The 15,892-nt window shown below is 40.7% G+C and overlaps 1 protein-coding gene across 2 annotated transcripts in view; it reads left to right on the top strand.

Annotated features, from left to right (window-relative positions):
• TLN2 (talin 2) overlaps positions 1 to 15,892 on the top strand; it is a 430,025-nt gene that overhangs the window by 298,920 nt on the left and 115,213 nt on the right. For both annotated transcript variants that reach the window (XM_077472779.1, XM_077472780.1), the window contains exon 28: positions 13,163 to 13,371. In XM_077472779.1, coding sequence (XP_077328905.1) covers positions 13,163 to 13,371 — 209 coding nt within the window. The remainder of the gene's footprint in view (positions 1 to 13,162; positions 13,372 to 15,892) is intronic.

Consider the following 15,892-nt stretch of genomic DNA (forward strand, 5'->3'; position numbering starts at 1 on the left):
TAAAACCTAGGGTAATGGGCACCATGATTAATGAAAAATGCACCTCCATGCTGAGTGATAAGCATTCTAAATTGTTCCCTCTGTTTATAAGGACAACCTGAACCCTGTCCACTGCTTGCACTCATGCTAATGGTCTTTATACAGTAGGGGTTCCTGGCTGGGCCCCCTCCTACTTACCTATTCTTTCCCTCCTGTTCTTTTCACTGCCAGTTCATTAGAGTCCACCATAGTAAGTTCCCCTCTCGACCGCTATATTTGAAGGTTCCTCACTACACATTTTTCTACATTTCATTTGGGACTATTGTTGCTATATGACATTATAATGTTTATGCTCTGATTTTGCCTTCTTTTCTGTGCACTTGTAGTATTTCTTGAAATACCAATAAAATATACAATAGGCGAAAAAAACAATGATTGGCTACCATTCACAAAGTGATCTTCCAATGTGTGGGATAACCTTTGTGCAATTATTATTGCTCCCAATTATTTTAAAATGCTTGTCTGGTTAGGGTACTGTCCCAGTGCATAGCTCCCAACTGTCTCTGATTTGGAACAGTGTCCCTCTTTCCTCCTCATTTGTCCCTCACTTTGATCCAATCTATATATTGTTGTTTATAAAATGCACTATATATCTTTCAATAAGTGATTCAGTGCTAACCTTTCATCTAATTTCTACATTTCTGCATTTGTAAATGTCAAAAACCATTATTAAGGAATAATAGTGGTTAAAAAAAGCACTTGTGTTTTTTAACAGTTTTTTTTTTAATATATATGTATTATATATATAATATATATATATATATATATATATATATATATATATATATATATATATATATATATATATATAATATAATTCTCCTTTAAAGGGGGCATGACAGGAGGTGTGCTCTAAGCCTACTTTTCCTAATAGATGCCCCTCGTTTCCATGTCAAAACGGAAGGTATGCCAGTGGCCTGCCTAGGATACTCAAGCTCTGCCAAAAACCTGAATGTCTGTCACACAGCTAGATCATCAAAGGAAATCACACAGAAATAACATTTTAGTAAAAACCAGCCATCTCAATCAGTGGCAAGGAGACATCCATCACTTAAAGTGATTGTAAAATGTATTTTTTTCCCTATAAATATAATAAATATGTCATAATTACCTGGATAGAATAGAATGCATTAAGATTAAAAACCTTCTCCCTTTAAGGACACTGGAAAAATTTAGCTCTTGGTAGTGTCCAATCACCCAAAGATAGCTGCATATTTCTTAGTCATCTATGATTATGCCTGTGTCCTCTGCTGTACGAAAAAGAAAAGTTATTTCTTAAAAATGAAAAGGTTGTTTTTTGGGGGTTTTTTTTTTTTTTTTATTCATTAGCATATTGATTAGGCTTCTTTCTGTTCTGGTTTTGACAGGATGGAGGTAGAACTTTTTGTTTAGGCTTTGCTGCACGCAGTCCCAAGAATTACTAGCGAGACATAGTGGCACCAATGTATTTATTTAGAGCCAAAGACAGGCTTATGGGTGCTTTTATCTGCCGCCTCAGATGAAAGTGTAGTAATATGTTCTCAACAGGGATGTGGTCTGACCTTAATGCAAAATTGGCGTGTTAAGAATGATGATGCACAACAGTTTAACAACAAAAGGAGAGAATTGATTTCTTGTTTCTTCCTTTTAAGTAATAGTTGATATTTGCACTGTAAATTGTATTAGATCATTCCCCTCATGGTGTGCCCTGTGGTGAGCTTGAAGGCATGTGTTGTTACTTTGTTTTAAGACTACTTATCGGAGCATATGGATTTACCATCAAGCAATGAGGGTAAACTCCAGCCAAATTTTTTTTTTGTCACACAGGTAAGGGTTCGCTCATGTCCGTATTTAACAGTGGTTCTCAACCCTGCCCTCAAGTACCCCCAACAGGCCATGGTTGCAGATTTTCCTTTATCTTGCACAGGTGCTTTAAATCTAAGTCAATGGCTTGATATTTTGGACACCTATTTTATCTAAGAGAAATTCCCAAAACATGGCCTGTTGGGGGTGCTTGAGGACAGGGTTGAAAACCACTACTTTAGACTGCAAAGACCTTCCTTGATGCACCCGCTGTTCTAGGCTTCCTCTATCGAGATCAGAAATATCCTGACAGGGGGGGGGGGCATGTCCGGACGAGGAAGACGACAGACGCACTTTGGATGAGCTCCCTCACCCCGGACTTAATCCAAAGCCATCCAGCGCCATCAGACAATTCTGTGTGCTCACAGACCCTCCACATTAACGTCTGGGCTCCCCCTGACTGGGCCCGTGCCAAATTGGCCGCCACCCCGCACTTTAATCCGGCCCACGGCCGGCTCCTTCTCTGGATCTCCGGCCACCATCTTGCAGCCTACGAGGCCTCTGTGTCCACCGGGATTGATTTCTCCGTTCGGCTGGACCATCAGAGGCCTCCTTCTCCAGCGACAGCTCCCTGAGGGTAAGCGGTGTTCTTGCCCCTAGACGGCTCACTCGCTCTACATTCCGGCATTCAGCCACCATTGTGCGGCCCTTGAGGCCTACAATTGTTTCAAGACCTGCTGCGGTAACCGTCCGGACCTGCAGCCACCCATCCCTGACAGCACCCACACTGAGGCAGAGGATCAAGGGCTCTGAGTCCCAAGGCTGCTCGCACGCTCCGTGACCTGGCATGCAGCCTACACAGGCCTCCAGGTGCCGTCTGCCATCTTGCGGCCTACCAAACCACCTCCAGGCCTGATTGCCCCCTTTCACTTTCCTGCACCAGAGGACCAGCAACACATCTCCTCTGAATCCCAGGGGTGGCTGAGGGGACAATAGCTGAACAGTGCATCAGGATATTGATGTGAGAGGTGGCCATCTTGGTACACCCCTGACCCACCTACAGCCCCTCTGTCCCCCCATAATCGGATCCTCACCCTGCCACATCATAGCAATACCCCACCTGTGGGGGGCTCACCCAGGCCAAGGCGCAAATAAGTCTACACCTTGTCCCAACCCCGTCCCCACTACTAGCTGCAACCACCATCTCTCTACCCCATCACAGGCCTGATTTACTCTCAGTGGGTACCCAAGAGCAGCACATCTACCCTATCACCCCCCCAGGTTTATCTTCTCCTCACCATCTTGGAGAGAACCGTTTCTCGCGTTGCGGCCAGAGACCACTATTATTCTACATCTCCCGGACTGTTCTACCACAAACCCTGGTTGCTAGTTCTTTACCGTATACACATCAGTCAAAATGTAGCCACACAATAATTTTGATACAGGCTATAACCCTGAGACAGTGAAATAAGATGAACTAAAGTTATATTCACATCCAATTGGGGGCGCTTGCGAGTCGCGATTCAGTCCAGCATACGTATCTAATGACCCCATTGATTCAGCAAGGATTCAACACAAATGATAGGGTTCTATTACCCTTAATAGCCATATTTCATATAAACACCCCTACAATTCATACTAGTGCATGCCGTCGGGCAGGAAGGCGTACAATCGTTGTGCCCAACAGCACTCATTAGCCACATACCCACTACGCAATGAGGACCAAAAGAATATGGCTCAAAAAGGCGCCAGCTCATCACCAGAACAGTCCCTCACGGCCGCCACTGGCCCTCAATTAGTCTCATTCAAAACAAAATATCAGCGATCTCCCTTCTCAGATCACAAAGGCAGACCTGGATTCCAGTTTAACCAAGATCTACGAAAAACTTGTAAACAAAATACAGTGTGAACTCCAGAAAACAACAAACGCACTCACTCAAGAAATTGCTACTCAAGGAGGTCGCACAGATGTTCTTGAAACAAAACACGATGAACTATCACTTGCGCACAATGATCTTAGAAGGGACTTTGAGCTCTTGGTCGAAAACCACTCTTACTTACAATCACAAGTAGATGATTTGGACAATCGCAACCGCAGGAACAACCTGAGGATTCGTGGCATCCCAGAGTCTGTCACGGAATTGATGCCTGCGGTGTCCAAGTTGTTCCACAACCTCCTCCCTGATTTACCTCCATCCTCCTTTATGTGTGATAGGATTCATAGGGCCCTGCGTCCCAAACCTCCCCCAGATAAACCTTCACGGGACATTATTCTATGCATGAAAGACTTCATCACAAAAAGTATACTTAGAGCATTTAGGAACATACAAAATATTGAATTGGATGGCTCAAGAATTCAAATATTCCCAGATATCTCACAAGCCACCTTGGAGAGGAGATGCAAAATGAAAGAGATAACTTCGGTATTACAATCAGCTCATATCAGATACCGGTGGGTATTCCCATTTAAATTAACAGTCCCTCACAATGGTACTACTTACACAGTCTTCAACATCTCAGAAGGTAAAGATCTTCTAGTAAAGCTGGGACTCCTGGACCCGGGTACAGTTGCAAGACCGCCTTCTACTTCTCATACCTCACCTATCTGGGCCACCCCGGCCACACGTCGAGGACAAGGAAGATGGCGCCCTTCAATCAGAAATTTAGATGCCTGAAGCTATATTTGAGTCCTGCCGGCAGCTATGACTCCACCCTTCTACAGGAGCAGAGGAAAATAACTTTTTTATTTTTATTTTTTTTGCTTTACGCATGATCCTAAGAACAATTTTTATAGTTTTAAATTTAGCAAGTGCTAAAGTTTGACTTATGATTGGTACTTGGCAGTTCTGTTCCTTCAGAAGTTATCAGTTTGGTATTACACAATTCCTTCTATGGGATTTCATGTTTTATTATGCACCTACCACCCCCCCCCCCCCCTCCTTTTTTTTTTTTTTTTTTTTTCCTCCCCTGGTCCCTAAAACACAAACTTTATAGCTGAAATGATTCCAAATTCTAAAATTTGTCTTATTATGATCAACACTTAGCAGTTATACACCTTTAAAATGTTTTGAGTCTGTATTATATAACTTCTTCTACGAGTCTGTGTGACACTGTGCACCTAAAGAATGGAGAGAAAAAAGGGGAATTTTCTAAAGGAAAGGGGTGTGTGTTTTTTTTTTTTTTTCTTTTCTTTTTCTTTCTCTCTCCATAGGATCATAGCATGCTCTTATGTTTTTTTCTTTTTATAGTTTATAAAATCCTCGTTGAGGCTGTTCTGCTCTGCCTCTGCTAGTTTGTTCCCCTACTCACAAAGGACTCCTTAACCACCTCAATACAGTGCACTTACACCCCCTTCCTGACCAGACCAATTTTCAGCTTTCAGCGCTCCACAGTTTGAATGACAATTACTCATGCAACACTGTACCCATATGAAATTTATGTCCTTTTTTCCACACAAATAGAACTTTCTTTTAGTGGTATTTAATCACTAGTGGGTTTTTTATTTTTTGTGCTATAAATAAAATAAAATGTACATTTTGTGAAAAAAATGCCTTTTTCTTTGTCATAAATTTTTGCTAATTTGTAATTTTTCTTCATACATTTTGGCCAAAATTTATACATATCTTTGGTAAAAAATAACCCACAGTGGTGTATATTATTTGGTCTTTGTGGAAGTTATAGAGTCTACAAACTATGGTGCCAATCACTGAAAATTGATCTCATCTGATCAGGCCTTCAGTACATCAGGTGTATCTCATTTCTTGAGACACTAACAAGTCAGGAAAGTACAAATACCCCCCAAATGACCCCCTTTTACAAAGTAGAAATTCCAAGGTATTAAGTAAGTAGCATGGTGAGTTTTTTTAAGTTGTCATTTTTTCCCACAATGCAATGCAATATGAAGATTTTTTTTTACAAAATTGTCATATTATCAGGTTATTTCTCACACACAGCATATGCATACAACAAATTACACCCCAAAATACATTCTGCTCCTCTTCCCAAGTATGGCGATACCACATGTGTGAGACTTGTACAAAGCCTGGCCACATACAGAACACCAACATTGAAGTAGTACCTTCAGACGTTCTACGAGCAAAAATGACGAATCTCATTTCTCAACCTATTACACATTTGAAGGCCCTGGAATACCAGGACAATGGAATTTCCCATAAAATGACCCCATTTTGGAAAGCAAACACCCCAACGTATAATCTGTGAGGCATAATGAGTCTTTTGAATGGTTCATTTTTTTCCAGAAGTTTTTGGAATATGTGGAAAAAAATTAAAACGCAAATTACTTCCTCTTTCATTCCCTGCAAAGGCAAAGCATAATGGACTACTATGCATCGCATAGTAGCCCATTATGTGTCACTTACCTGACACAGGAGCCAGCGATGTCACCGCTGTCCCCTGTAGTCCGGCGCATCCATCTTTTCGGTGGGGTCTCGCAGCTCCGCCGCTGTCATTCGGTGGAGCCGCGATGACGTCACTCCCGCGCATGCGCACGGGAGCCGACACCCGCGGCAGCTCCGTTGTTGGAAATGCCGCGCTCAGTGCGCCTGCGCGCCGCTGTCTACGGCGCATGCGCCATAGACAGCGGTGCCTGTCTTCGGGCAAATATCTCCTAAACCGTATAGGTTTAGGAGATGTTTCTTGGACCTAGAGGTAAGCCTTAATCTAGGCTTACCTGTAGGTCAAAGTGGTTTGTAAGGGTTTACAACCACTTTAATATGTATACTTGATAATACAGTTGGCTACACAGTGACCACGGAATTCTTCTCTTTGTTAGGTAGTTTTTCCATCTTGTATTACACCTTGTTTAAGGGGTCAACCACATCCCTAATATCAAATCAAATCAGCCTCAGATCAGGCCCTGGGCACTATGATCCTCTACCACTACCTCATAACCATTGTAGCCTATTTATACCTCCACAATGGGTCTCAGGCTGATTTCTCACAATGCCCAGGGCATTAATTCACCTCATAAGAGAAGGAAAGTCTTTCGCCACTACAAAAGATTGGGTGCGGACATAATCTTAATGCAAGAAACCCATTTTCCTACAAACACCCCAAATTTTTTGACAAAAGTTTTAGCCAATTTTACTGTACTACTTGCAACACAAAATCTAGGGGAGCCGCCATATTCATTAGAAACTCTGTAGTTTTTGAGATTCAGAGTTTCTATAAAGACCCAGATTATTATTATTTAATTCTGAAAGGCACAATTAAGGGTCGCTCCATCACCATTGCCTCGGTTTATGCTCCCAATGATACCCATTCAAACGTTTTCAATAAATTTTTTGACACTCTGGATAAATATCACTCCACGCACTTAATAGTGAGCGGTGATTTTAATCTAGCGGCCCACTCGGCCCCTGGTCGGACCACCACATAGGTTCTTTTGACACCTCTTGCATAGGTCTAGCCAAAACACATTCGTGGCTAATTAACGACTCTATACTCACTGACCCTTCATGCGTCCAGCAAATTCTATCTCACCTTGAGGCAATATTTTGCAAATAATGTAACACCAGACATGTCTCCTACAAATGTTTCGATGGCACATAAGGCGGTGATGAGAGGCCATTTGATATCGCCTCAATCAAAAACAAACAAACTCGCTGACATCAGGTCCCTCACAAAGGATCTTGACCATCTATATCATAGAAATAACCAAAACCCATCTAGCGACCCTCAACAAATTCAGGAGAAACGCACAACTTTAGATACAATATTAACTTCTGATACTGAAAAAGCCCTTAGATGGTCTAAAGCTAGATTCTTACTTAACAGCAATTCATATTCCACCATGTTCGCCAGAAAATTAAATCAATCCATGAAACCACCACACACATACAAATTAAGAAATACATCTGGAAACAGTGTCTCATCCTAAAGAAGTCATGAAACTGTTTTTAGACTTCTATAAAAATCTCCTCTCCTAAACAATCCTCTTTAGACTGGCTTAACGACATTACACTACCAACTCTCTCTACAGAACAAATTGAATCTCCCAATGCCCCATGCACTGACAATGAAATCAACAAAATCATTGGAACATTAAAGATATCCACAGCTCCTGGCCCAGACGGCTTTTCCACGTCCTGTTATAAAAAATGTGCCTCTATTATTACACCACAGCTTACTAAACTGTATAACAATATCTTACAAGGCACCAAATTCCCATCTGAAATGCTTTTAGCCAATATGTCCCTTCTTCCTAAACCAAATAAAGACCATACTACCCCCCAAAATTACCGCCCAATATCGGTGATCGATAATGACTTGAAAATATTTGGCCGTATCTTGGCAGACAGACTATCCAGAGTTATCTCTCCATTAGTAGACCCTGATCAAACAGGCTTCATTCCAAACAGACAAATAACAGATAACATAAATCTGACCTCAAATATTATTCAAGATTCCAACTTACATTGCAAGCCTACGCTATTACTTGGCCTTGATATACACAAAGCTTTTGATAGCGTATCCTGGTCATATCTTGACATTCTACTCCCCAAATATGGCATTAACAACGACTTCTTACATGGCTTTAAGGCTCTGTATCATAACCCACAAACACATATTAAACTCCCAGGCAACAAGTCTGACTTTTTCCCCCTGACCAAAGGTACCAGACAGGGATGTCCCCTCTCCCCTCTACTTTTCTCACTTGCGATAGAACCCCGAGCCTGCGCTATCAGAAACAACATAGACATTAAAGGATACTCCAAGGGATCCAGAGAATATAAATTAAGTCTTTATGCAGATGATGTGCTTCTATTTATAACCGACCCTCTCATCTCTCTTCCCAGCCTAACTAAAACCCTTGACATCTTTCATGACTTGACAGGTCTTTGTGTAAATTTGTCTAAGTGCTTGGCTTTACCGATCAATATTCCCCCAACCTTAATTTCTTCGCTTAAAGACAAATTCTCATTTAACTGGAGCGCGGACTCATTCAGATATCTAGGTATCCAGATTACGCCATTATATAAATCACTATACCAAGCAAACTACCCCCCATTAATCAACAATATTAAAAATCTACTTAAACTTTGGTCGTCATACCATATCTCATTCTCGGGCAGAATAGTTGCTTTGAAAATTATGATGTTACCAAAACTTTTGTGTTTTTTCAAAGGCCTTCCAATTACATTAGCTAAAAAAAACACTAGATTCCCTACAAAGAGACATCAATAAATGTATTTGGCTAAACAAGAAACACAGATTTAGCTATTCTCTTATGTTTAGACCCCAAATAAAGGGAGGCCTTGGCATCCTCAACCTCCTGGCATTATTATCTCTTGGCCAGATTCACCCAATTAGCCCAATGGTATGCCCATTCACTTCATATCCCTTGGCTCCGCTTTGAGGAGGAATCTATCCTACCCTACAATCTACAAGGACTCCTCTGGTCCAAATCTATACCACCACAGAAAAAAAGACATTTAAACCTTATTGTCACTCACACTCTTCAACTATGGAATAAACAGGTCACTAAATTCAAATTATCCTCTGACACTCTTCCCCCCGCTTCCTTTCTAGGCAAACCTCGCTTTTCCTCCCCAGAAAGAGCTTATGATCATAACTTTCTGTCGTATTGGAAGCTACATAATCTAACGCATCTAAAATCACTCTCACAATAACTAATTTCTCACCTTCGCTAGTCTACAAATAAAATATGATCTCCCACCCTCTGAATTAGAATACTATACAAATATAAGACATTTCTATCAGAAATATCATTCACTCACATTCCACCCCCCTTATACACAATTTGAACAAATTTGCATCTCCTTCCCTCGAGATAGGGGTTTCATCTCCAAAATTTATAAGTGCTTAAACGAGTACAACATGCCTGAGAAAACACTCCCCATGCTAAAATGGGCCTCTGATCTAAATACCACATATACTCCTGAGCAATGGGACTCTATTCTTACAAACCTACATAAATGCACCAAAACAACCTCAATCAGAGAATCATCCATCAAATTGCTATATAGATGGTACCTTACCCCTGCCAAACTTAACACATTATATCCCTCAATTTCCCCTCTCTGCTTTAGGGGTTGCCCCTCCCAGGGAACCCTTTTACATATCTTTTGGGATTGTCCTCACATAAATAACATTTGGCATAAGGCCAGCAAAATTATAGAAAAAATATCCGGCGGAGAGTTCTCTCTTACGCCCCAAATATGTCTCCTATTCTTCCCTATACAAGATATTCCTAAAAATAACATTACCCTTATCCATACATTCCTTAGCACTATACATTGGGCCATAGCTTTTAATTGGTGCTCCACCACGGTACCTTGGCCACAAATCCTTAACCGCATGATGAACATCAAACTTTCAGAAAGAATTCACCACATGCTATACGATTCAATGCCCCTTTATCAAAAGAAGTGGATGCTAGGGGATACTGCTCCTTTAAATTAGGAGAGAGTGGGAGATGTTAGGCAAGGGAGGGAGAGCTTTGGTCACATTTTTTGTTATCTTCTACCTCCCCGTCTCAACATTTACGTATTAATCGTTATATAACTCTTTCCCACTCTACCACTCCTGTATAGTCAATATTACAATATTGTGCAAATTTATATATATTTTTTTCTATTATTCATCTAACCATAATCCTTGGTCTATTCCTGTACTACATGTATTGTTATAGTTATATATTTTTATACCTGTACCATCACTTTAACGGTTTTATACTCTGACCTTTCAAATAATAAAAATCGTTTGTAAGCAAAAAAAGAAATATCCTGACAAGGTGTTTGCTCTCCTAAGTGCTTATTAGCCTTTCAAATATATGAGGAGAACTTTATAAAAAATAAAAAAAATGGTCTAACTCTCCTGTGAGTCTGATAGTGTCCCTCTTAAGAAAAGTGACCACTGTACTGATGGAGGCTGTACCTGTCTTTAAGATCCTAAACCAATAAAGTTTTGAAAGCTATCACTGCAGCTCTGTCAGGCTCTGCTCTTTACCCCATTTTGCCTGTGACCATTCTCTACCAAAGCAGCATTTAGGAAATGTCCGATTTTCATGAGCTTCAAAAGACATGTCCTAAGATCTAACATTGATATCATTATCAAAGATGATACTGGAGGAAATTAGATCAGTTTTCCTCAGCTGAAGAAGCCTTTGAAGAAGACAGCTAAATTTTCCCCTTATTTATTGGTTAAAAAACAGGCCTCCTAGGCCACATGCAAGGTTTGGGGCTTAAAAGTCCCCCAAATCTTTATACAAACCTTCCTCGACTTGAAGGTTTCCCTCACTTTTTAGGGTAGAGGGTTGTTTGTTAACCTTTGGAGATGCCTGTGGTGTTTGCCAGTTCATTTGGCATTGAGCACCAGTTTGTCCATCTTTGGTGGCCGAGGAATAAAGCTATGGCTTCGGGCATCTGATTATGAAGTCAGTGGACAAAAATTTACACTATTCTGATTTTTTGATTTTTGTTTTTTGCTTTTTTTGTGTCAAGTTTTTGCCCAATATACTGGATGAGAAATGCAAAGTCCCAGGTGAATTAAATCTGCAATCCTGTCTATTTGGAGCTTGAGAGTGCTAGGAGGAGGACAAATTGTGCAAGGTGGTTGCTGTTGCTACTGGTGATTACCTGAAGAATTGATGATTGGTAGACTGTAACACAAGCATTTGTATACCTTCAGAAAGCAGTGCAGAATCTGATGGCTATTTGTTTTTTGAATTTATTTAATATTTTATTTTGACAGAAGTTGCACAGAAAACAGACTTCTAAATGTCAAGCTATGCAAATATATTTTATCATTGCAGAAGTCACAAATCAGGGGCAAACATAAAGGGGGGGGAGTGGTTACAAAGTCTTGCGTAAAACACTGAGTGCCAATGAGCATGGGCAATAAAATAAGGGAATATCATTATTACTATTTAAATATTAGATGGAAGGATTCTGATTAAGTTGGTTCTGCAATCTTTAAATATAAACAAACAGGGGAGTAGTAGGTGTAGAAGGAAAGAAAGCAGAGAAGGGGGGGGGGGTTGTAAGAAAGAGAAGAAATAGAAAAAATAAAAGGGTAAAAAATATATTTGGCAAGAGGAGGGAGTAGGGGAGATCAGGGAAGACATGGGGGAAAAGGACCGTGTGCATCAGGTCACAAAATGTAAAACCAGTGGACACACCCTAGAGCTACAAGATTTTGGCTAAAGCCACTGGGAATGAATTTGGAACACCAGGGTTGGCAGATGGTCAAAAAGTTTTATTAATTTTGTCTGTCAATTTTGCCTCGACTTTGTCATGTAACATAACTGTGTTAGTTCTTTTTTGTATCAGGGAGAGGGTAGACGATTTGTCTTTCACAATTTCTTGGATGGCCTCTAGTAAGGACATAGAGGAGGTGTTTAGAGCTGTTTTTGGTAAGACTCGGAGGTCCAAGATTCAATAGCGCGTGTTGGGCCAAAAAATCTATCAAATTCCAGGAGTTCAGAGAGGAAATGAAACCCTTTTAGCCCAAATTGTTGTGCTATAGGACCTGTCCACCATATATGGAAAAAGGTTCCTATCTGACCACAACCCCTGAAACATAGTTGATAGCCAGGTACCCAGTGGGCAACCCTGGAGAGCAGAGTACCAATGTGCCACTCACTACATCAGCTCGCACCAGAGAGCCATGCAAGACCTTCAGCTATCGTGGCAGAGATACAGTGTGATAGCATATTCATGAGCTCAGAATATGCTTTTATGCCACACTGCTGGTCTGGAATGCTGTAGATAACAAGAACAAATAACACAGTGTCATATTCTGCTATTTTACTTAACACTTATAATTAAGTTTTTGGCAGAAGTTGGCGATTTAAACCACCTGAAATGTATATTTCCTATATCTAATTGGCCATTAAGAGGGAGTCCCACTCTCCTTGTTGGATATCGTATTTATTTTATGTATTAAAGATACAAAAGTGGGCATAGACAACCGCCATTTAGCAGCAGAACAGGAATAAGGTTTTAAATTATGCAAGGAAAAAATATCATCCATCGGTCTCCAACTAGGACTAAAATATTACTTTTGGTGGGAAATATTTGTCTTTAACCTGGTGAACTTTTGGTGGCAAAATTATATCAAGTAAACTGTCTTACCTGCCCAAGGATTTGTTATTATTCAAGACCAGTTGTGTTATTTTTGCAATTATATGCTGCACTAACAGTCAGGCTTGGCTTAGCTTGATTATATTTTAAATGTTTATCTGTGTTCTTGGAGTTTCCACTTAAATTGTTATCTGCAAAAATATCTACAATAATGATGCTTTTATATCATGTACCTATTTTGTGTTTAATAACTTCACATAATCTTTACTGTTTAGGTGTTGCTGCAAGAGAGACTGCATTGGCTTTGAAAACTTTGGCACAGGCAGCTAGAGGGGTCGCAGCTTCCACCAGTGATCCACAAGCTGCCAGTGACATGCTGGACTCAGCCAGAGATGTGATGGATGGGTCAGCTAAACTCATCCAGGAAGCAAAGCAAGCTCTTGTGGCTCCAGGGGATGCAGAGGTTCAACAAAGGCTGGCCCAGGTCAGTCACAAAAATAATAATCAGAAATGCGTAGTAATCTACTGTATGCTGCTTTACATTTTTTATCAACATAAAGGTATGTAAAATTACAGTAATGGACCTTAATTTGCATGCTATGCAACTATAAATCACTCTTGTTCATTGAGGGACACAAGAAATCATTCACCTTCGGTTTATACTGGCGCTTGAAGGAAGATGGGATGCCTGCAAACAGCCTATAGGCTAGCCCAAAATAACCCCACCTTCTACAAGCATGCTTCATTTTTTTTTTTTTTTTTTTTTTTTTTTTTTTATTGCTAGTGAGCGAAGGGGATGGACATATTTTCTTCAGCTCTGCTGTGTAAATGACTAACCTGATTTTGCTTGCACCATTTTTACTCTAACATTTTTCTTCAATAATGCTCTTTTCTTCACTGCTACACTGCTTCTGATTGCAACTTTCTGGGACAATTGTCCTCATCCTGGGCTTTTGGTATGCTGCACTGCAACTGCGGTGACAGTCCACTGTACCTGATGACCACAGCTCAAACTCTACCAATGGCTCTAGTGTTGCTGGTAGCATTTCTACTGATGCAGCTGATGTCTGCAGCTTAAAATCTTATTTTCCTCTACTCCTGTGGTCTATCCCATCTTTGGAGTCTTTCTTAGCTCATTTGGGTGTGGCTGGTTCCTCTGTCCTCTCAATTGAGGTTATCACGGACGCCATGAGCATGGTGTATGACTTCTCCAGTTTCTGTATCTGATCTGTCTGTGGTTTGAGACATCAGCATCTGAGACTTTGTGATTCTAGTTTTCTAAAGTCTTTACTTGATGAGCTTACCTCCAAGTATTCATAGTCTTCTGTTGTAAATAATAATAAATATATCCTTATGAGACCCTATTCAGTTCCTAAAGCGGTAGTAAACCCGCTGAAATTTAAATTTTTTATTTTTTTCAGACCTGCAAGGGAAAAGGCATAATGAGCTAGTATGCACCACATACTAGCTCATTATGAAATACCTTAGAACGAGGCCCCGATATCTCCGACGATCCACGCCAAGGGAGCTGACATGTTCCCTCAGCGTGTCTTCCGGGTATCGTGGCTCCGGCGCTGTGAGTGGCCGGAGATTTCTCTCCAGCAAAGTCCGCCGTCTGCTGGGCTTTCAGCCGAAAATCCCCTGTGCGCATGCACTGCTGCAGGCAGCGGCTCATTGCGAGGGGAGTATCTCCTAAACCATACAGTTTTAGGAGATTTTTTTTTTTTTACCTAGAGGTAAGCCTTATTATAGGTAAAAGTAAAAAAAAAAAAAACACTATACCACCGCTTTAATTGATGTTGTATGCACCACTCAAACAAGACAATCTGCCTGTTTCTACCAGTGATATTTCTAGTCTGGATCCTTTAAAGGCCCTAAGACCTAAGTGCACCCACGATTCTAAGCGTTCCTCTACAGAGATTGTAAATACACAAAATATTTGTTTCACAAAGTGCTTATTAGCCTTGTACTCATTTGAAGACTTAGGGCAGTGAGCCACCTAAACATCGTGACCATCATACCAGTGAAGGATGGAAAAATTATAAATGGTTGGAAGCCCTCTCTAGGGTCCAGGGCTTTGTTCTTGCTGGTAGGTCCTGGTTTTCACTCCATTTTAGCTGTTACCTTGCTTTGCCAGACTTCTGAGTGGCTGGTTAATGTTCCCTAAAAGAGATCTTGCCACTGCTGTTGTCATAGAATATTCAAATGAAATAGTGGTAGCTTTAAGCCAAAGTTGTGACTGGCTGCTGGACATTTCCCATCTAATCCCCCGCATTGGTCTCCTGTTGCACAAGCGAAGGAAACGAAGAACCTGTATCTAAAGAACATCTGATCCGCATGTCCTTCCGAGGGTCAAAATAATTTTGGATCTACTTTGGATACCATTATCATGGATGCTACTGGAAGCAAGAGTACCAATCTTCCTCAGCAGATGTAGACTTCAGATCTTCCCACCTGAGCTTGCCTCTCAGTCCACCTGCAAGATCTAGGGTTCAAAGTCAACCAAATCCTCAGACGAACCTTCCTCAACACCCTTAAGTATTCAGAATGTGAGGGTGTGTGTTAACTTTTGTAGACAAATGGAATAGTGAATCTGATGTCTGGGTGTGAAAGGTTGTCTCCAAGGGCTTCCCCCTCTGGCCTTGTGCATTAAGAGGTAATTGCTCCAGTTTCTGTCTAATGTTTTTAGTGATTTTACTTCTACCTGTTCGCCATTTCCAAACTTCATGTTCTATTTAAAAGAACTGAATGTCCATTTTTTAGCTCAAAAATTTTGTAGGGAATCTTTTTTTTTTTTTTTTTTTTTTTTTAACAGTTAAATTTTATTAAAGAAATAGCCAGTTACAATACATCATAACAGAGCATAATGATCGCAGATGCAACTGCCTGAGTGAACAATAGGGTAGCAACAGCGTTACAGACTCATACTATTAGGCATCTTGGTTGCGTATAAGCGGATTGACAAAGATCCCATTAAGCTAGGGAGCCCCTCCAAATATAGAAAA

Source organism: Lithobates pipiens, unplaced genomic scaffold (genome assembly GCF_037356315.1).
Source record: "Lithobates pipiens isolate NorthernLeopardFrog02 unplaced genomic scaffold, aLitPip1_a1.2 Scaffold_8, whole genome shotgun sequence".
In the NCBI taxonomy this organism is placed as follows: Eukaryota; Metazoa; Chordata; class Amphibia; order Anura; family Ranidae; genus Lithobates; species Lithobates pipiens.